General features: G+C 44.7%; 1 protein-coding gene across 1 annotated transcript; it reads left to right on the plus strand.

The window, feature by feature from the left end:
• Positions 1–243: 243 nt before the first annotated feature.
• On the plus strand, positions 244–7,413 carry LOC131336256 (HIPL1 protein-like). The gene is made up of 7 exons (XM_058372042.1): positions 244–518; positions 1,044–1,204; positions 2,264–3,061; positions 3,640–3,856; positions 4,817–4,995; positions 5,619–5,860; positions 6,763–7,413. The coding sequence occupies exons 1-7, from the start codon at positions 428–430 to the stop codon at positions 7,169–7,171; spliced, it is 2,097 nt and encodes a 698-aa protein (XP_058228025.1). The 5' UTR covers positions 244–427; the 3' UTR covers positions 7,172–7,413.
• Positions 7,414–23,781: the final 16,368 nt, after the last annotated feature.

Raw genomic sequence — 23,781 nt, forward strand, 5'->3', positions numbered from 1 at the left:
ATGTTGTTTATCAGGTGTAAAGTAAGATTGTGCACTTCAAGACTTGAGGGAGTAAAGGATCATCAGTCAGAAACATTGAACCCGAACCAGATACAGCTAAGTTTTTCTATACAAAAATTGGGTGTCTTCTACACAGCTAAGGTGTTCGATTAAAGAATTCCCATCAAAGTCAACCCTTCAGACTGCCCACTTGTTGCCTCAAAATGTCAAATACTATGTGTGTGTGTGTGTGTGTGTGAGAGAGAGAGAGAGAGAGAGACATTTTTATTTTTATTTTGTGGTGGATGATTGGGGCAAGAATGTCAAACCCACAAGGATATATGAGAGTTTGAAGTGGGTGGATGCCTATAAGAGTTCATGGAGTAGAGAGAAGCAAGTCTGGAGTGCAGTGAAGCTTTTCTGTTTCCATTTTGATCAGTCGGGCGTTATGGGTGGGTTCAGTCTCATTGTTCTCCTCTTGGGAAACCTGCTGCTGCTTCTTAAACCCTGCTCCACACTTCCTTTATGTACTGATTTAAGTAAGTTTTTCTAAGACCCAAATTCGATGGATTTATTCCCTTATTTGCAGCTCAGTCATCAATTTTTTCGGCCCGTTTGGAACTTGAGGAAAAGAAAAGAAAGGAAAGAAAAAGAAAACTGTTAGATCTTGTCCCACATTGGTTAAATGTATGAGCATGCTCCACTCATTGCCAATTGCTTTTGAGTTGAATGTTTTAACGTTGTATCAGAGCTAGGCTTTTGGACAAGTCTCTATGTCGTTGATGGTTTGTTCCCGTTTTGTTTGTCGTATGTGTTGAATCGTTTGTTTGCCTCACCACGTGCAATCTTGTCGCACATTGGTTAAATATAACCTCCAAACCTATATGAGCCTGGATGGCCTCTCTAATCATTGCGGGAAAATTCACTGTGCTTAATTCTTCGTTTTGTTATTTTTCTCTATTTCCTCTGAAACCAAACAAGAGAAATTAATTTTCCTTTCCTTCCTTTATTTCAATAGGTTCCAAACAAAATTTGTTTTAGCTGATTTTTGCATTTTTGCACAGCGGGAGCCTTCAAGCCCAACACTACTCTAACATTCTGTACCTCCTACACTGGAAAAACCTGCTGCGACTCCGCGGAGGATTCGGCTTTGCAGCAACAATTTCAAGCAATGAATATCACTGATCCAGGCTGTGCTGCTGTTGTGACTTCCATTCTTTGTGCGGTAAGAGTTTACTTGTTAATCCCCCAAATCTAGAAAGAAGTTGCTTCCATGACATAGAATTGGGTGCTTGATGGTGAGTTCAGAGTCCCTGTGTTATATGGATCCTTCTAATTTACTGATATATCCATGTCGGATACTCGACACTTGGATAAAGGGATGGAGTCCATGTTCGATTTATTTAGTAGGACATTTACCTAGCAAGCGTACGAACTATGACTGGACCTGCTATAAGGCATGAAATGCCCCGAGGCACTTTGTAGAAACCATTTATCTGCGAAAAACAATGCAAATGTGTCCTTGGATGCAAATTAGATGACTCTGACACTTGGATACCTACCTGCACATGACACTCATACCCGAGTACATGTAACATAGATGGGAATGTAATTTTTGCTTTTTTTAATTCAAATTCACGTTTGATTTTAGTATCATCCTTAACTGACCTTTTCCTATTCAGGATATTCTGTATTTTTGTTCTGGCCCACTGTGATTAAAATCATCATGTACATCTAGGGCTTAAAAATTTCTATTGCAATTTGCAAATAAATGCATGTGGCAATAACTTCTGATTTATATGGTCATCCAAATTCACTGCTTCATGTAATCCTCTTGATTCTTTTGCTAACAAACCGACGAGGTAAAAGATTTACTGCCTTGTGAAGGGTCTTTTAGCTATCATCTTTCTTGTTGGCTAACCAGAATATTTTTCCTCAGATTTCTTTATACTAATGGAAATTAATAGAAATTTTTGCCTGTATTTGAACCTGCTTGCTACCAAACTTTTAAGTCCCAAACTATTAGTACAGTAACAACCAACTGCTATTAGATTAAGTTTTTGCACGAAACATTTATCTTCCTTTCTCCTCATAGTTCTTGCCAAAGTTGGAGTGGACTTGATACAATAAAGATCTGAAACCAAGGCATAACTAAACGCTTGCATATTAGAAATGATCTACTCCAAAGCCCCAAGCAGTGGTGGTGATGTTAAATGCATTCTGTATCTAACCCATTCAACGGAAGTTTACCATGTTTTAACTTTGGCATCTTGCTAATTTGCAGAAATGCGATCCGTTCTCAGCAGAGCTATTTAGAGTCAAAACCAGTGCTAGGTCTGTCCCTGTACTCTGCAACTCAACAGTTTCAGCAAATTCCACTCAATCTACCCAGGCAAGTGCCAACTTTTGTTCACAAGTATGGGGCCAATGTTCGAACATCTCCATTGTGAATTCACCTTTTGCCGCTTCACTACAAGGCCAAGCTGGAACAACAAGCACTTCCAATTCCACCAAAATAACACAATATTGGCAGTCACAAAGCAACTTTTGCTCTGCGTTTGGTGGGGCTTCCCTTGATGACTCAGTATGTTTTGATGGAACACCAGTTACGTTCAACAGTTCAGCAACATTAAGTTTTCCAAGTGGAATGTGTCTAGAGCAAATAGGAAATGGTTCATACATCAATATGGTTGCTCATCCGGATGGGTCCTCCCGTGCCTTTTTCTCCAACCAACAAGGTCACATTTGGTTGGCTATCCTTCCTGCGCAGGGATCTGGAAAAATGATGCAGGTTGATGTATCAAGTCCGTTTCTAGATATATCAGATCTGGTTTCTTTCGATACAGAGATGGGGTTGGAGGGCATTGCTGCTCACCCGAATTTTGCGCAAAATGGCCGTTTTTTTGCTTCTTTCAATTGTGATAAGTCTCAGTGGCCTGGATGTGCAGGTAGATGTTCTTGTAATTCAGCTGTGAACTGTGATCCTTCCAAATTGTCTGCGGATAATGGTGCGCTGCCGTGCCAATATCAAAGTGTTATTTCAGAGTTTACTGCTAATGGGACCTCGCCCAATATATCCGCGGTAAATATCGAAACACGAGTTGTTATCTTTTGTTTGTTGTTTTTCTCTCAATTTAAGCACGGATATGCTCTGGAAACGTGTCAGGCATGCCCAACTACGTTCCTGATTTTCTTGTCACTCAAATTAACTGGACACACCGGGGACACTCATTTTAAATATGACCTGATCTCCCAATAAAATACTTCTGAGCAGAATTTTTTAAATTTTTTTTGACACCAAATTATACATCTCAATTAGTTCTTTTATTTGGTGCAAATAAAATAAAATAATATACATGGAAGTACTTTATTTTGTGATCCAAAAATTGCATGCCTTTCCATACATATTAGTGACTGTTCGTTCGAAACTTCAGTTTGTATATATCATTTGTGTTTTCTCATAAGTAATACTATAATATCTTCCATTCTTAATTGACTTTGTACTAATGTATCTACGGTTTATACGTTTTTGTCATATTCAATTTGTCCATGTCAATTTTTTTTTGAAAAGCGACGTTTCCATGTCGTCCATGTCGTCAGCGTATATATCTGCAATTCATAACTCTCACCTGTTATTATTGAACCTTGATTGTCTTCCAGGCAACAAGTGCTCAACCAATAGAGGTGAGAAGGATACTCACAATGGGTCTTCCATTTACGACTCATCACGGGGGACAGATTCTTTTTGGACCCGCGGATGGGTATTTGTACTTTATGATGGGCGATGGCGGAGGTGTGGGCGATCCTTACAATTTTGCCCAAAACAAGAAAACATTGCTTGGAAAGATTCTGAGGCTTGATGTTGATAACATTCCAAGTAAGTATAAGCCAGATACAGTTCGTGGATATGGTTAGTTTGTGTCTTCTGCCATCGACTTAATAGTCTCTTTGTCGCGCATTTGCTTCTATTGATTGTGGTTTCCTCTTTGATTCTCTCATTTCCACACGGGCCCTCTAAACTCAGTGTCATGCGTCTAAAGACTCTAAACCACTTAACTAACTATGGCAATGATTAGTCCTAATACTTTGATTGGAATTCAACTTATCAGACAGGAAGAAAATATGGAGACATAATGTTAAAGGTGAGGAAGAGTCGTGGTCACTCTTTTTTTTTCTTCCTGCACGAACGTTTCTCTAGAACTCAACAAACATCTAAACCTGATTCTCTTTCGACACATCCTAAATTACATGGAAAGAAAAGTATAACTTGATGAAGTGGGATACAAAGACACATGTGGATCGTTAACGGAATTTCCAACCAAAAGGAGATTTTGAGCCCACAAACCCCTATTCATCATTCTGCCCCTAGAATCGTTCTTGTTCATTAAAGATTTAAAAGAAAAGAAAAGAAAAAAAAGACGTATTTATATCTGTTCCAAAAACCTTCTTAAAAAATAAGCAGCCTATTTCACATTTTCAAACTCAAAAATAATGTAAATGAAAAATAATATTTCAATTATTTTTGTATCGTATAAAAGATCTCATCGAGATCTTTCAAATAAGATCCATATTGCATATTTTTAGATTTTAATAAACCCATAATTTTTTAGCTTGAAATTGCCTTCTTAAAAAATAATGGCTTTTTTTTAGTTCCGGAACGGAAGTCTATGGAGATGATTATGACTTCCCCTCTTCCATGGGCGAACTCAGACATAAACTCGCAACTCACTTATTTCATTTGGTAAAGAAGTGCATTGAGAAACTTCTTGACTTGCTTCATTCAGTTTTTCATGTCATATTCTCTTGTCACATTTCTGACTCGTCCTCGCATATCCAGCTGCAGCAGAAATTAGTCAGCTTGGTCTGTGGGGAAACTACTCTATCCCATCGGATAACCCATATACTGAAGATACGGCTTTGCTGCCTGAAATATGGGCCATGGGATTTAGAAATCCTTGGAAGTGCAGTTTTGATTCATCAAGACCTGCTTACTTCATGTGCGGAGATGTTGGGCAGGTACTAAATTGTTCAACTTCTAATATCTTTGGAGTGGCCTTAACCTCTTAATACTTTAATGACGAAATAAATCTGCGGGAAAGTTGTAAAAATAAAGGCCTATCCTGGAAGCAGAAGTTTTCAAGATTATCGGCCAAGTCTAATGGTTGGGAATTTTCCGAATGTAAAAACTATCCAGAAAAGAATTTGCACTTGCCTTTTGTGAATTTCAGAACTACATTCCCTTTTTTTTAACATTAATTGCAGCTTACATTCCCTCCACCTTCAAAGTTCACTCCGTTTCTTTTTCTGTTGTTTTAGTTTTCTTTTGTTTTTAGTCACTTTTTCAGGAGGTTTCTTAGTTCTCAACTCCATAACAGAAAATTCCTCTCCTGTCGTTTTCTTTTGCCTTGGGGCGTTACTAAATTTGTTTAGTTGCAGTCGTATTTGTCTGAAACAATTAGTTAACATGAGCAGTAGCAATTGTGGTACTGTGTCCATGCTATCTTTCCAACCGTCAAATGCCTTGCCAATCACAATATCACTGATTCGGGATTTCACATGACATATCCATCTGACAACAAGAGTATATACTCTTCGGATGAGATAGCTCTTTAACTCTAACGATGATTCTTATCTCGTAGGATACATATGAATCAGTGGATATGATCACCAAGGATGGTAACTACGGCTGGCGTGTTTACGAGGGCCCCTATCTCTATACTCCTCTGAAGTCACCAGGAGGGAATACATCTGCAAATTCTATAAGGGAAATTTTTCCAGTAATGGGGTACAATCACTCTTCTGTAAACCAGCAACAAGGCTCAGCCTCGATCACAGGGGGCTATTTCTATAGGTCTATGACTGATGCATGCATGTATGGGAGGTGAGTGAACTCTCTTCGACTTGATCTAACAATGAATGACACTGCAATATCGCCATCCGTATGATCGGGCCTTAACTGCCCCTTGATAGTTTAGTTTGTGTCAAAGGGAGATGTTGAAAATACAGTAGATTAGCATTTTCCTAGGGGGAAGTGTTGGTTTTATGAGACTGCTTATTTGCAACACATTTAGCTTAGGATGTGAATTGACATGCTTAAGCAGTTTTACCCCAGAAAGGACAGGGTGTTTTTGATCCCAAAGTAAGTTTTCAGCTTATTTTTATTTTTCTCAGCTTGTACTTAACGTAAGCTCCAAAATGCTAACTTTTGAAAAAAGTTGAGTTTTGATGCTTTTTTCTCAACTAAGATCAACTCCTTTAACTAGATTCATGTGGATAAAATTCGTGAGAGGTACAGCTCTCACAAATGTCCTCATTCGGAGCAAGCTTCAAAATTTCATTTTGTGTGTCCTTTTGGCAAGCATGGGAATGGAAACAAAAGGAGATTTGAAATGCATGAAATTTAAGAAACATGAAGCAAAGTGTATTTAATTGCATGAAGTATACGAAATACTAACAATTAAATGTATTGAGATTCGTGGATTGATTCACCAATTCGCAAAAGGAACAAGTATTGAATCAGAGGGTACATGTTACTATGAAACAAAAATTGTCAAGTACTATCTATTTCAATCAAATTGGGATGGCGATGCCTGTTTTCCTATGATTTGTTTTTTTTGGCGGTTTAGCTATATTCTGTTGTTCATTGGAATCTGTTAGCCCACTAGTATTTCATTCTGGACTCAACAAAATGGAAATGTTTAATCTGTTTCATGGAGAAAAATGAAAATTGTGTTCCTTGCAGATTGTGTAGAATCTGACTTTCATTCCAATGGAATTCTGCAGCTACATATATGCAGATCTCTTTGGAGCTGCTATGTTTTCAGGTATCGAAAACCCTGAAGACAGCGGTAACTTCAACCAAAGCCTGATTCCATTTACTTGTGCTAGTGACTCGCCTATCCCGTGCACCTTTGTGAACGGATCTACAGTTCCTTCTCTCGGTTATGTTTTATCATTCGGAGAGGACAACAACAACGACATATATCTCTTAGCAAGCAGTGGTGTGTACAGAATAGTCTCCCCCAGTCGCTGCAATTATGCTTGCTCAAAGGAAGTTGTTACTCCTCCGAGCCCAAGCCCAAGCCCAAGTCCTACTACTTCTACCCCTTCGCAAACAAGCTGTTTAAGTCTGCCCAAAAATGCCATGCTCCTCTGCTCTTCTCTTCTTTTGATTTTGTTGGGTTTCATCTAGCATGCCGCGAAAAATCCACAAAACAAGAGGACCTTTTCCCCTTCTTTTTTTCTTTTTTCGCGTTGCAGCTCTTCTTGTTGTGTATCTTTTTTTTTTGTTGATCATTTCTTGTTGTGTATCTTGTTTTGTTTTGAGTTATACAGGAGATGCATTATTGCTGTAAGATTTGTATTGTTGAAGGAGATTTGCAATTTTTTGGGGTTAAGTTATTGAATGGAGTCTTGAGCTCCTTTGAAGCAATGTACATATCATGTATTTCATCATCTTGTTTGTGTACGGAAGTGTTACAGCGGTGGGTATGGAAGAGTCTCTTTGCATTACCTGTTTAACAATATGTACGTATATGTTGGAGGAAAAGTTATTAAAATGAATTTTTTTTAAGAATACAGGTAAGAAAACACGTGTTCCATTAACTAAAATAAGTACTTATTTTTTAAATAAATATTTATTTTTTGAATTAAAGGTAATGTATTGTGAAAAAATAACTTTGTCTTATAAAAAATTTAAAATATTTTAGAAGAACAGGGCTTTAATATACAATATGAATCCTGATAAGAAAGGGAAACAAAACAAAATTGTGGAGGCTTCGGTTATGGCTTCGGTAACCATTCCAAACCATCGTCAACCGAGGTCTCATATTGATACGGTCTGCGGGACTGTACAGCCGGGCCATAGCGTATATCCTTCTATCTCCTCTTTCGGTGTCGACTCTCCTGTTAATGCTTCGGGGTATCACCGAAGCAAGTATTCCGTTAAAGTCTCTTGAGAGATTGTAACATACCAAGAGAGGACCAGGAGCGATACGTGGCAAATAGGATCACCTAGGCCAGGCCTGGCCATGTGCTTCGTAACCGCCTTATCCGGTGCGTCATCTGTGCTGTCATCCGAGGCGGTTACCCGAGCGTATCCTTCACGCGCTAGCTTGGAGCCCAAGTAAACCTAGGTCTATAAATACGAAGGGACTCTAACCTAAAGAGGTATGCCATCTTTCCCTAACCCTAGACCTAAACCTCTCTCCTTACATCTAACTTGATCGTCGGAGGTCACTGGGCTATTCCAGCCCTAGTGACTTGTTGCAGGTTCAGGGGCCGAGGAACAGAGCAGCGGAAGAGGAATACTAACTCAGGTCAAGGTCCCTCCTAAATCGAACCCCGACAATTGGTGACTCCGCTGGGGACCTAGCCACCCTTTCAACTTTCACCTCCCCCTTTCTGCTCCGTTCAGCGTTCCAGAATCAAACATGGTTGAGATCGACGACGCGCATCACGGTGGTACCGCCCACGGGCTCGGTTCCCTCGTGGACCACAGCCTGGCTTCCGGCGGGGCAACCGCCCTTGGAAAGACCCATGTATCCGTCGGAGTTGGCGCCGGAGCGTCAGTTCCAGACGCAGGTCCATCCTCCGAGCTCCACTCCTACATCTGCCATCTCGAGCGAAAAATCGACGACCTCACGACGGTGATGGACCGCGACAGACACGTCCGAGACGAGTTGGCAGAGATCAAGCACCTCCTCCAAATCTCCCCATCTCATTCCTCCGGGAGTCGCGGTGGAAGGAAAAACCGTCACACACACACCCCCCCCCCCCCCCCCCCCCCCCCCCCTCGCAGTCACGAAGCCAGTCACCTGCTAGAGCACAGACCCCGCCCCTCAGTCAAGGATCGTCTCGAGTCATCAAGAGCGGCGGACACTCGAGCCCCAAAAGACACATCGCACAGAGACCGTTCCCGCTCCCCTGTGCAACTTCGAAGGAGACCATCGGCCTTTGACAGGCTCGGTGGTGGGAGCGTCTCTGCCTCCTCCACCCACTCGATCCTAGTGGGCAGGCCAGGCCAGGCCAGGAATCTACCCCTAGCCTCACAAGGGCAGCCAGGGGGGATGACAGCCTTGTCGAGATCCAGACTAGAGGATACCGCGAGCGCCTGAAGGGCCCCTGAGCTAGAAGTCCCATCGTCTCACACCCCAGCAGCGCACACAGCAAGAGCCCGATCACCGAGCGCCTCGAGCCCTCCGCTCGGGACAGCTACCGCCATCACCGCCAAGAGCGTTTTTCCAAGAGATCGGTTAGTGTTGCTCCAAAGAGAAAGGAACATGAACGATTGGACAAACTTGTCCCCAAGAAGCGTACAGCGACTGAGCGTCCAGACGGCCCCGACCATTCGATCTAACCTCATCGCGACGTGCGACTTACACAACTCACGACCTCTCTCGTAAACCCTTTACGAGAGAGATCGACTCGGTTACCCCCCCCCCCCCACCCAAAGGATTCACCCAACCCAAGTTTGCCAAATATGACGGCAAGACCGAGGCATACACTCATCTGGTTCAGTATAAAACTGTCATGTCTCTGTTTCTTCGGAATGAACCCTCGGACGACGCCTTCTTGTGCAAAGTGTTTCCTGCAAGCCTCGGCAACCTGGGCCTCACCTGGTTCAATCAACTCCCGGCTCGGTCAATCTCCTCGTTCGATTCCCTCTGTGATGCCTTCATGGCCCGGTTCGTAACAAGCAACAAGCATGAGAAGGAGATCGACTCCTTCTTAGCCCTCCGCAAGAGGAACGACGAAACGCTTCGGCAGTACGCCGGCCGTTACTGGGAACTATTCAATGAGATAGAGGGTTGCGACAGCGTCATCTCTGCCCGAGGATTCAAGCTTGGTCTCACCTCCCAGGACGAGCAAGTCTACGACGACCTCGCTCGCCATAAGCCAAACTCTATAAAGGACCTTATGACTCGAATTGAGGGCTAGTGTCAGCTCATCGAATCCAAGGCAGAGAGAGGCATCGGGAAGCCCACGAGTTCAAAGACGTTAAACACTTCGGTATCCATATCGGCTCCCGCACCTGTCCCAACACCGAAGAAACAGGTCAACACAATTAAGCAGTCGCCGAGGAGGGGACCGAAGCCAAGCGATTTCAACGCTTAAAAAATCGTCTTCACCATTCCCATCTACCGGATCATCGACCAAGTGAAGGACCAGCCCTTTTTCTCCTTCCCAAATCAAAAGCTAAGAACCGAGAATGGGAAAATCAAGAATCCCATCGTCCGATGCAGTTACCACGGCGAACAAGGTCACTTCACCACAGCATGCAAGCCCTTCAAGGCCTACTTGGAACAGTTTGTTGCGGGTGGCCACCTCGGTAACTTCATCGATCATGAGAAGACGACGGCTCGGGCACAACGGACCAAAACAAACACTGAGGAAGAAATCCAGACGATCCACGTCATACACGGTCCCCTAAACCCCAAGGCCGCTCGCGTCATCCGGGCCGAGTTGAACGAAGCCTCCTCCTCCAAGCAGGTCATGTTAGTCGGTCTTGAACCAAAACGCCCCAGAATCGATGACGGTTCCAAATGGAGGATAACATTTACCGAGAAGGATCTCGACCGCATCCAGCTTCCCCACAACGACGCCCTCGTGGTCACGCTACGCATCGGAACTTTCAACGTCCGTCGCGTCCTCGTAGACCAGGGCAGCTCGGCCGAAGTCATGTACTACTCTCTGTTCAAGGATCTGAAGATTCCCGACACTGATCTCCGTCCCTCCGAAGTTCCCCTTATCGGCTTCAACGGAGCTCCTGTCTGGCCCATCGGTATGGTCACTCTTCCAGTCCGCGCCGGCTCGGTGACTCTTAAGATGGAATTCGTGGTAGTTGACGTCACTGGCCCTTACAACGCAATTGTCGGGCGAACCTGGCTGCATAAGCTTAAAGCGATCGCCTTAACCTATCACCAAGTGGTTCGTTTCATTGGCACTCACGGGCACCAGGAAGACTTGTACGGAGACCAGACCGCGGCCAAGCAGTGCTACGTCAACGCCGTCCGAAGTAACAAACAGACCTCCCGGGTGAATCTCATTGAAGCCCTCGAGGCCCCAGTTTTGGAGGACGTCGGTAGATCCCCCGACGACAAAACCGTTGAAGACGTGGCCACCATCCCAATAACCGAAGACGGCTCCCGTTTCTTCCTTGTCAGTTCCTCACTTAGTGATACTGATCGGAATGAGACGGTAGCTTTTCTCAACCGAAACATTGAAGTGTTCGCTTGGACCCCATATGAGATGCCCGGGCTCGACCCCTCTTTCATCTGTCACGAGCTCAACATCAACCGAGTCAAATGACCGGTCGTACAGAAGGCACGACGGTCCTCTCCTATTCACTCCGAGACCGTCATTGAAGAAGTCAACCGACTCCTGAACGCAGGGGCAATCAGAGAGGTCCAGTATCCCAAGTGGCTGGCCAACACCGTCGTAGTCAAGAAAAAGAATGGCAAATGGCGGTTCTGCGTCGACTACTCAAACCTCAACGACGCTTGCCCAAAGGACTTCTTTCCTCTTCCCCGTATCGACCAGCTCGTCGACGCCACCTCCGGACACGAGCGACTCAGCTTCTTGGATGCGTACCAGGGCTATCACTAGATTGCTATGAGCGAAGGCGATATCGAGAACACCACCTTCATTACCCCCCACGGGATCTTCGGTTACCTTGTCATGCCCTTCGGTTTAAAAAATGCCGGGGCAACTTTCCAGCGAATGATAACCAAGATGTTCGAGCGATTACTAGGCGACACTATGTTGGCGTACATTGACGACATGGTGGTCAAAAGTTTACGCGCCGGTGATCATCTAACTCACCTCACCGAAGTCTTTGAGATACTCAAGAACCACAAGCTCCGCCTCAATGCCGAGAAATGCGTCTTCGGTGTTAGCTCCGTCAAATTTCTTGGCCACCTCGTCTCCCGACGCGGTATTGAGGCCGATCCTTCCCAGATTCGCGCTATTGATCAGCTCTCGGCTCCCCACAACAAGCGCGATGTTCAGCGTCTAACCGGTATGGCCGCAGCCCTGAAACGGTTTGTAAGTCGTTCTTCGGACAAATGTCAGCCATTCTTCGCACTCTTAAAGGGCAGCCGACGAAGCTTCAATTGGACAGAAAACTGTGACCGAGCCCTCCAACGACTAAAGGAATATCTTTCCACGGCTCCACTCCTCGTCACTCCTCAGAACCAGGAGGACTTGTTCCTCTACCTAGCTGTCTCTTCGCACGCTGTAAGCTCGGTGCTCGTCCGATAGGAGGGCCGGGAGCACCAGCCAATTTATTACTCCAGCAAAACCATGACTCCCGCCGAGACGCGTTACCTCCCCCTGGAGAAACTTGTGCTCGCCCTCATCTCAGCCTCCCGAAAGCTTGCCCCGTACTTCCAGTCACATCGCATCATCATCCTGACCGAGTACCCCCTCAAATCTATTCTCCGGAAGGCCGATCTCTCCAACCGAATCTCACAATGGGCCGTTGAGCTTGCCAATTTTGAAATCCACTTTCAGCCTTGGACAGCAATAAAAACTCAGGTGCTGGCCGACTTCATCGCCGAGCTTACACCGCCCAACATATCTGCTTCGGCACCCACCCCGAGCACCGAAGCAGTACTCCAGGCCAACCCTAGCACAGCCTGGCAGCTTTTTCACGGCGATGTTTGAAAAATGTACATCGACGGCGCCTCCAACAGCCGAGGCGCGAGTGCAGGAATTGTTCTCCTCTCGCCCTCCGGTGTCCTGCAAAGCTCGCTATCCATCAACTTCCCAGCCTCTAACAACGAGGCCGAATATGAAGCACTTATCTCAGGACTAAAGACTGCCGAAGCCATTGGCATTGAAGAGCTCATCGTTTACAGCAACTTCCAATTGGTGGTTAACCAACTCTCCGAAGAATACGAAGCTCGGGATGACCGCATGCGTACCTACCTCAGCACCGCAGTCCAGCTCATTAAACGCTTCAACGCAATCAGAGTCAAGCATATCTCCAGGGAACAGAACGCCCACGCCGACGCCCTTGTAGGGCTCGCTTCGGCATTCTCATGTACTGGACACCGTTGCATTTCCTTCAATTCTATTGACAAGCCCAGTTTTGAGCTCGAAGATCTACAAAAGGAAGTACTCAACATAGAGCTTGGCCCGAGCTGGATGGACGAAATTGTCCTTTACCTGAGGGATGACTCCCTTCCCACTGACAAAAAGGACGCTCACCGACTCCGAAACAAAGCCGCTCTCTTCTGGCTCAATCCCAACGGCAAGCTTTACCGAAGATCATTTACCGGGCCATACTTATTGGTTGCGCACCCACATCAAGTCCCGGGCATCATCGAAGAGCTTCATGCCGGCGACAGCGGTTGTCACTCCAGTGGACGGTCACTCGCCCACCGAGCCATCACTCAGGGGTATTGGTGGCCGACAATGAAGAAGGATTCTGAAGAGTTCGTCAAGCGTTGCAAGAGGTGTCAGATGTTCGCTCCCATTATCCTTCAGTCGGCCCGGGACCTTAGCCCTCTCACCAGCCCCTGGCCCTTCTCCCGATGGGGCATGGATATCGTTGGAAAGCTCCCAGTCGCTCCGGGTGGATTCAAGTTCCTCTTAATCGCAACCGATTATTTCTCGAAATGGGTTGAGGCCGAGCCCCTGGTCACCATTGAAGAAACAGACGTCATCCGCTTCGTATGGCGAAACATCATCTCTCGCTTCGGTGTGCTGTTCGCCATAATTACAGACAATGGAAAGCAGTTTACAGGGCAGAAATACCGGGCCCTACTTGACGAATACGGTATCAAATGGAACACATCCACTCCGGCTTACCCCCAGGGTAACGGACAGGCAGAGGCTGCGAACAAGGCAATTTCATCTGGACTTAAGCGACGACTCGAGTCACGACGGGGAAAGTGGGCCGAAGAGCTACCCAGGGTACTCTGGGGCTACCGTACTACACCTCGGCGATCCACTGGTCGCACTCCCTTCTCCTTGGCATTTAGAATGGAGGCGGTCATCCCTCTCCAGGTCAGACTCCCGACAATGCGTATAGAAAACTTTAATGAGTCGGCCAACAACAACAGCATTGCTTCGGACCTCGACTTAGCCGAAGAGGAACGTGACAACGCAAGGATCAAGCTCGCGTCGTACCAGCAGGAGGTTGCCAAAGGTTACAACCGAAGCGTCCGCCTTAGGTCATTCAGGCCTGACGACCTCGTATGGAAAAAAGTGGTGGAGAAATCCAAAATGCGAAAGCTAATGCCTAATTGGGAGGGCCTCTACCGAGTTCTCAAGCACCTCGGATCAGGAAACTACAAATTGGAGAAGTTGGATGGTTCCCCCATTGCTAAAACATGGAATGCAAACAACTTGAAGAAGTTCTACGGATTGTGCCCGGTTAGCGAAGCCCGCTTAGTGTTTATTATGTTGCATTTTCTTTTAAAGTTTTGAAGGCAATCTGCTTATGTATTGACAATACTCCACCGAGTTTGAATGAGAATTCTCTCTTTGGCACTATTCGTACACTTTGACTATTTAAATTACTTATACTCGGTCTGTTCTTGCCCAAACCGTTTTATACCGACTTCAGGGATATTGTTCTTCCGTAGGTGATACCCTCGGACAAAATTCCCACAAGTCGCCCATGCCTTTTCGGTCGTTCGGATTTCTGGTCACTCGCTTTAAGGATACTCGGCTGCATCCCGAGCCCCTTATACCGACCCACCAAAAATCCCTCACTGCTCGGACTCGCTGCGTCCCGAACCTATGGCCGAAGCCATATCCCTTCGCGACTCCGGCCTACGTCCCGTAGTAGTAATACCATCTCGCGTTTACTCGCTAGACTTATTTCCATTAAACAAACGGGCGTTCAAACCCAAAATTCATTAAATAATTGCTTCTGATTCGGTCCCTACCAACCCTCCTAAAAGCAGGGGCTTCAGATCAAGTCACTTTTTCTTGATTAAACATCTTTTTATGCTTGGCAAAACTCTTTGGTTAACGCTTCGGTTAAACTTGTTTCTACAAACTTTTCAAGTCTCACCAAAGCAGGGGCATCATAACCCAAGGAGCAAACCAATCGTACAAGCATTTCAAAGATAAAACATTCAGGAAAAGAAAGTATTCATTCACAAAGCATTATGGGTTTCAGCAACAAACCATAAACAAAAAGCTATTTCTTCAGTATCAAACATTTACAAACCCTGGAACAGCAAACTCCAAATGTCCGGAGCCGTCCAGTCAAAGTTACAGAATCTAAAAATGAAATCTCAAAAATAAAAGGAAAGGAAGACACTATCCTAAGAGCGAGCTAGGTGGTCGAGCTGGTCCTCGGGCGCAGGGGCATTTGGATAGGCTTGGTTCCCGAGGTCCTGGTCCTCGGACGCAGGCTCCACCACCTCCTCTTCCTCAGGAAGGACAAGCTCTTCGGGAGGCCCCTCGGTAAGTGTTCGGAGATCAGAGTCTTCAGGGAGGTTGAGCCTCCTCACCAAGGCTTCATGGCCATACCGAAGGCCGTCCAAAAAACGGTCCCGATGCAGCTCAGCCTTAATCTCCCGAACCTGCTTTTTATACTCTACTCCAGCTGCGTCCCAACCTTCACCGTAGCCTCCCTTCCTTGCGAAATCAACCTCCGTGGCCCGGGTGACTCGTAGTGTGTTGGCATCCTCCTCGGCCTTGGTGGCTCTGGTCTCTGCCTCCACCCTCTCCCTGTCGCACCTTTGGAAGTCCGCCAGGTAGAGCTCGCAAGTCTCCCGAGCCAGTTTGAGGTCTTCCTCCTTCCGAGCCAACTCCCGAGCAAGCTTCTCGATCTTTTCTTCCTGCGCTTTGCACCGGTCATTAACAGTCAATGCCCGAGCACCCGCTTGCAAACAAAAAGCAAAAACCGGAGTGTTCACCAACTTCAAATAAATAGATTGAAAGAAGCAAGGGTACAAAAGGCGAAGATAATAGCAAAACTTACATTGAAAAGGGCCTGAGCTATCTCAGCCGTGACGTCCACGGTCAACCCAGTGACAGCCCGGGCATCCCTCGGAAGAATGCTTCCTCGGAGCATCCCGAAGGCCACTCCGAGGTTCTTGACACTGTCGGCGTGGTGGATCTGGCGGCCGGCAAAGTGACGGAACTCCGGAACCCAGGGGAGTTCCCTCGGATTGACCCAGGAGTCCTCCTCCGCTCCACCGGTCCCCCCTCCGAGCTCTTCCTGCTCCTCCTAGATCAGGATCGTCTCCTGATCCCTCCCTTCTCCGTCTCCCCCCTCGCGCCAAGTCCTCTTCTCCGGGGGCTCCTGTGGCGAAACAAGAGTCGCCCTCGAAGTCCCGGCGCCAGGAGTACCGGGGACTGTTCCCCTGCCCCGACCAGCTGACCTCCGGCGCCTGAGATTCAGCACCTCCCGAGTTCTAGGGCCCGCCATTTCCTCGCTCAAACCGGTCCTCTCCGAAGTCTCTCGATCAACCTCCTCGCGAATGACTCCCTGAGGCGCGGATGTGCTGCCCTCTGCTTCGTTCTCTCTTCCTGCACCTCTTCCGGCTCTCCCTCCTCGGCCTCGTCCTCGGCCTGCCCTTGGAACCCCTTGCTGCCTCGGTTTCTTCTTCAAAAAGCCCATGTAAGTTGGGACGTACCCGAGCAGCTCTGGTGCGTACCGGCTTGTTATGGGAATGGCATAGGCCGCTGTAATCCGGGCCCGGTCAGCTCTTTCCCGAAGCGCTTGAACGATTCCCTCAGCTGCAAGACAACCAAAACAAGGAATCAGTATAAGTACGCTGGGTATAACAAAAATATACAAAGCATCTACTGAAGATAAATTTCTACCAACCAGGAGCCCCGGTCCCAAACTGCACTCAGGTAGTGGTATCTGCATTCTCCCCGGGCCCGAACATGAAATTGCCGGTCACCGAGATGTAGATGTTTGCCCACTCCTCGGAGTCGGGGAGATGGTCGACAAGGAACGTGTCATACCCCGTCCTGCACGAGAGGTAGTATCGGTTGCTCTCTCGGTTGACTCCTACGAGGTATACTCCGAAGAGTTCCTCGACCCCAAAGGTCAAGTTGAATTGCCTTCTTAGCTCAATAATACTTATGATGATTCGGTAAGAGTTTACCGTGAGCTGGGAAGAGGTAAGAGAAAGTGTCCGGAGAACTCGTCGGACAAATTGGTGAGGGGTGAATCTAACCCCTCCCTCAGCGATTGCCATCAAGGGGAAAATCAATTCCCCTGGTCGGTGAGGAAGGGTCTTGGGGTTGTTGTCCGGAAGCAGCCGGACTTCCACGTCCAGAGGGATGCTGTAAACCCTTCTAAACTCGGCGTAGGCAGCCGGGGTCCCATTAAAGTATTGGTTCACGTAGGGACACGGCCTCATCGGCCTCCTTCATCCCCGAACCTCCTCGGGGGCATCGGCGAATGGGCCCGGTCCATGGCCCGAGGTACTAGGGATTTCCATCTCCCAAGGAGCGAAGGCTGTGACGGGGCATGAAGCTCTAAGAGGGTCCGAGGGTTCAATGACGTCCAACGGGATTCGGTAAACAGCCTGGGCACGACACTCCTCAAAGATTTTCTCAAGGTCGGCAGAAGAGGAGCTACTGGTACTGTCCGAGGAGACTTCAACAACCATTCGCCCCTACCTAGCAAAAAAAATGATGTGTGCAAAAACCCGTTAGCTATACGCCCAGGGAAAAGCAACATGACCCAGCAGTAGGGACGAAATGGTCATCGCTCCTCGGTATATTTCTGGGGACCTATCCCCGAGAAAGGACTCCGAGGCCACCGGTTGTTTCCATGGTCTCGGGTTGAAGATTGGCCTCGGGAAGAATGTGGCCCTCGGTTTGAATTTAGGCCTCGGGAAAAATAAGAACACAGCGCTGGAAACGCCCAGCGCCACCGTAGAGCGAACAGCGGTGAACGGCGGTACAGCCACAACGCTTGAGGAATGTGGATTAAAGGGAAGAGAACTTGAAGAGAATGATCAAAACATGAAAACCAACAACTGAATATCGTCATACCTGAGTTTCGTGTCGAGATCCGCGTCCAGAACGCTCGAAATCTCGATTGAAAGCTGAAAACAGACGGCTGCGGCTGTTTGACTTTAAAAGTGGAGGAAAAGTGACTATCTCACCTCTGTCTCTCCTATTTATAATGGGAGAGATGGAAGGCTGCGCGGGAAATGAGGCGTCGTGCACCAAGCCGTCAGATCGTCGACACGTGTTACCATCGGACGGCCAGTATCAAGGGCTTTGCACCAAGGACAGGCGCCGGATAATCAGACCTTAGGCGTGACGACGCGTGTCACCGAAGCGACGTTTCGTACCAATCAACTGATATGGCACGTGCCGAGACAGCCTTTCTATTCTGAGACCTCGGCAACTGCTGACACGTGGCTTTTCTCTCTGGCGCGGGTTGAACGGAATCTACCAAGGTAAACTCACTCTCCGGTAGTTCTCTAAAAAGATCAAGGCCTGATATTTCATACGATGGGGTCAAGACCCTGAAGCAGAGGTACAAAGCTCCAGGGACTTGAGGAGCTATTGTGGAGGCTTCGATTATGGCTTCGGTAACCAGGCCAAACCATCGTCAACCGAGGCCTCATATTGATACGGTCTGCGGGACTGTACAGCCGGGCCATAGCGTATATCCTTCTATCTCCTCCTTCGGTGTCGACTCTCCTGTTAATGCTTCGGGGTATCACCGAAGCAAGTATTCCGTTAAAGTCTCTTGAGAGATTGTAACATACCAAGAGAGGACCAGGAGCGATACGTGGCAAATAGGATCACCTAGGCCAGGCCTGGCCATGTGCTTCGTAACCGCCTTATCCGGTGCGTCATCTGTGATGTCATCCGAGGCGTTTACCCGAGCGTATCCTTCACGCGCTAGCTTGGAGCCCAAGTAAACCTAGGTCTATAAATAAGAAGGGACTCTAACCTAAAGAGGTATGCCATCTTTCCCTAACCCTAGACCTAAACCTCTCTCCTTAGATCTAACTTGATCGTCGGAGGGTCACTGGGCTATTCCAGCCCTAGTGTCTTGTTGCAGGTTCAGGGGCCGAGGAACAGAGCAGCGGAAGAGGAATACTAACTCAGGTCAAGGTCCCTCCTAAATCGAACCCCGACAAAAATTATAGGCATAAGTGTTATAGTAAGTGACAACTTTCACATTAAAATAAAATTTTGTTGTATTTTTATCAAGGAAGTGAAAACTGTATAACCCTACTTAAATAAGTTGTAAAAAATTTATTTTATAGCATTTTCATGCTAATCAAACACAAAAAATGTTTTCTTTTTGGGAAAACTATATAATCATGCTTAAATGAGTTGTAAAAAAATTATTTTATACTGTAGCATTTATTTTTTCGCATTTTTATGCTAATCAAACACAAAAAGTTTTTTTTTTCTCTTTTGTTTTTTTTTAGAGATGACAAATGGGCGGATTTGGGCGGGTTGAAAGGGTTGTGGGTTGAATGTGGGCAGGTCAAATATGGATTAGTGGAATGAGGGTTGAAACGGGTTTGGTCGAATATGGATCAGGCCATACACAAACCCAACCCGACCCGTTTTCCCTCCCCACACTGAACAAGGTGAAAAATAATCATGTGCAGCCTGTAAAAAATAATGATCTTCGAACATAATCCAACCCCACCCCTCTCTCTCTCTCTCTCAATTCCAAACCAAAACATCTTCCCTCGTGCCCCAACACAAACCAAACCAACCAACCCCAGAATGCGGCACAGAAATGATTCTCACACGGAGAATTTTGCACATATCTTGCACATATATTTTTGTGGGGCCCATATCGGGGTCCCACAAAATGATCCGAACCGCTCATCTTTTTTAAAATAGTTTTTGGAGGGTTCCTGTAAAAAATTAGCTCTAATAGATATCGGTAAGAGCTTTCTCAGATATCGTAGGGCGAATCATTCTGTTTTGCCCTACGAATTTTGAGGAAGTCCTTACCGATATCTGTTGGAGCTGATTTTTTAAAGGAACCCTCCAAAAAATATTTTTAAAAAAATGAGCGGTTCGGATCATTTTGTGAGACCCCAATACGTGCCACACAAAAATATCTGTGCAAGTTGCACAGTTGAAATTGCCCGAGTATTTCATTTTGTTCTTATTCAAATTTTTTCGCAATGATTCGTTTTGTGATTAACTTTTTATCCTTATTGATTTTGGACTTTAGTTTAGTTTCGCATCAATTTTTTATAGATTATTGGTCCGACTCGGCGAAAAGAATCGAAAAAGTAAAAAATTATGATCGAAACCTAATTTTTCTGGAAACGAAAAAAATTGGTTTATTAACTTATGTTTTTTATTCCAAAAAATTGGAATTTCGATGGTAATTTTTTATTTTTTAATTCCTCTCACCATGAGACTGGATAATTCACAAAAAAATAACTAAAACCTAACAAATGCGAAAAAAAAGCCTTGTCCTTATTTTAATTTTTTTCGCATTTGTTAATTTTGCGTCAAACTTTTATGAATTATTAATTCGTCTCAACAAGAAGAATCGGAATTTTTTTAGCACTTTTATCCAAATATTTTGAGAAATAATTATTTTTTGGCAAAAAAAAATATTTTTGCGCTAAAAAATGGTTATTTCTCAAAATACTTGGATAAAAGTAAAAAAAATTTACTTTCCCGATTCCTCTCGTCGCGACGATTCAATAGACCACAAAATTTTGACGGCAAAACTAACAAATGCGAAAAAAATTCAAATAAAAATAAAATTTTCAGATTTAATTTAAATTTAAGTTAAGTTCAAGAGAACGGGATTGGATTAGAATGTTCAGACCTTAAAATAACTATCTTTGTTCTGCTGTTGACCGAGATTTGTGTTGCTTATCCTCGATTTTGACTATGATCTCGTGACTATGATCTCTTCCATTGTTTTGGCTCGTCGACGTGCTATGGAGAATTGATAGAGAACATTGGGAACTATCAACATTTTTAAGTCTTTTTTTTTATGAAGGTCAAGAGGTCAAGACTCATATTTTTAATAAAAAATTGGCCTAAGGTCTATTATAGCATGTTTCTAACCCACTAGGTTCACTGACCAAGTTTCTAACCCACTTAGTCCACTAATATGTATTTGGTAAGACATAAGTCCACTACATTTAAAAAAAGAATTAGTGCTTGACAGAATTACCCTTCCATTCAAATCTCATCCGTTTAGCCCATTATCCCTTCTAGTTTTGAAATCACGCCAATCACGGCAGTTACGTTGGATTTTTGTGACAGAGAGAAAGAGGGAGTTACATCAGCTCACATTTAACGTTATATACTCATTCACACTTGACAGAAGATCACATATAACGTTATATACTTGTTCATCAGTTCAATTTTACGTTATATACTTATTCATCAGCTCAACATTTAACATTATATACTCATTCACACATGACAAAAGATCACATATAACGTTATATACTCATTAGCTTGAAATATAAAAGGAGGATAAGCGAATGTATAGCCTACAAGGGGCATACCCCAGGAGAAAAGGGAAAAAAAATGACAAATATTAAGAAAACTGATGAATGCCAAGTGACTACATTGATCTTGACTACTTAAAACAGCAGAAAGAAGGACACGAATTATCTTCAATATAGTACGATCTTTGCGGGTATCATGCCAAACAGATGCCGAACAGCAGCTTGTTGATGAGAACGCAGGAGCAGCAATTGTAGAACTGACACTGATCTGATAGTTATCAACGGGTGCAAAGCTTGGTCCAGAAAAAATGTGAACCCCACCTCGGAGAAAGAATGCTCTGATAGTTATCAACGGGGTGCAAAGCTTGCTCCAGAAAAAATGCTTAGTTTGCTCTGATAGTCACGCATCTCTAAGAGATTTGTCAATACGATAATATTTGCTGGATCATATGGAGCAATCATTTCTAGTCTAACTTTGTATTGCTTCATCTTGTAAAGTAAAGCTTTCAAGAGATGTTTAGAGCTATATGATGAATTGAGAGAATATAAATTTTGAGGGAGGTATCCTTTAAACAGTAGAACAGGAAGACCCATTTGTTCAAGTGTATACACAGAAGAAATATTAGTTGGAGTTCTAAGGTGATTTTTTCCAACTTTCACGTGAGAAGGAATTAGTTGTTGGAGGTAAACATGCTGATGTAAACTCGGATTTTAGAATATCAGGAACCTTGCTCTCTAAATTTCTCCACCAATCATGTTTACGAGACTCCCAGTTGAAAGCCTGTCAAGCAAATTGTTAGTCAATTATCCAAACTTAGGAGGCTTTAAGAATTGATATAACCATATATAACCGTGATTGATATAACCATATAGTATATACTATCAATCGAATTCCTAACTTAATTCAACCATACCATACCAACAGGTAATACCAAAAGGCATTTGGATTTTAGGAGCAGAGAACATACAGATGGGCTATCTGATGCTCCAACAATTCCAAACTACTGAAGAAAATATCTCCAGTTGAAGTTAATTAGAAGCCAAACTATTTGAAGAGCAGTACAAAAATGGCCCAAAGAGGTTTTCATCTAATAGCAACCTTATCCAAGTTTTGCCTTCTTGAATTCCATTCTCCGTCCAATGTTCGGAATAATGCTCACATAACAGAGAACAAAAGATATGAAGGGGAAGAAAAAGCGACAAACTGTGTCTCCAATCTTCAATTTGTAAAGATTGTGATATTCATGACTTGTGACACACTGATGCTGTGCGTGACAATTGCAGTGGACACCACATGATCAAAGACATTAAAAGATACTTGGTTTCTACTCCAAATGTGGTGTATAATCATCAATGAGATTATATGTTTAACTATTTGGGATTTTCTAAGAACGTATAATTAGATATAACCATTTGCGTTCGCATATAACCATATTAAAAAAGCATACTACACAGAACCAACTATTCACACACAGTTTACATTCGCAGCCTTTAATGAAATTCGTATATAACCAACATTGATATAACCATATATATACTATCAAAGATTGATATAACCACATATACTCGCAATCAAAACCCTATCTTAACTAAACCGATCAAAATTTGATATAACCATGTATACTCGCAATCAAAACCCTAACTTAACCTAGCTGAACCATTCATATAACCATATATAGGAAGAGAAACTTAGCTATAACAAAATTCGCAAACTATAACAAAATTCGTATATAACCAACATTGATATAACCATATGTACTATCAATCGAATCCCTAACTTAATTCAACCATACCATACCAGATCAAAGATTGATATAATCACATGCCCATGTCTGTTACACAATCAAAACCCTAACTTTACCAAACACAGACCTAGCAAATATATATAACCATATATAACCAAACACTTTTAGTTTTCTAAGAAACATACTGAATTGATCGAATCAAACCGAGGAGATTGACGGCAATGGGGATGAACCGAAGGGTTTCTACGGCGACCAGGATGCAGAATGATGGAGATGAATCGAACGAAATCGGAGATTGATCGACAGCGATGAGGATGTGAACAACTGTGACGAGGATTTGACGGCGATGGAGAAACAAAGCTTAACAACTGCGATGAGTGCGATGGCGTCTGACCTAATCGAAGGGCAACAACAGCGACTAGGGCGAGTGTTGGTGAACGAGTGTGATTGTTGGTGGACGGAGATCGTCTAACGACAACGACAAAGAACGCCAACCGCAAGTGGTAGGCGATCGAGGAATTTATGGAAGAGCAAATCGTCTCCATTTTTTTACTCTCAATCTGGTTTGTTTTGGAAAGGGGGGGAGGGGTTTTGTAATTGGGTGAGAATTTTTCGGATAGGGAGTTTTTGAAATGGCTGAAAAAATGGGGCAAAAC

The sequence above is a fragment of the Rhododendron vialii genome, chromosome 8a (genome assembly GCF_030253575.1).
Source record: "Rhododendron vialii isolate Sample 1 chromosome 8a, ASM3025357v1".
Lineage (NCBI taxonomy): Eukaryota > Viridiplantae > Streptophyta > Magnoliopsida > Ericales > Ericaceae > Rhododendron > Rhododendron vialii.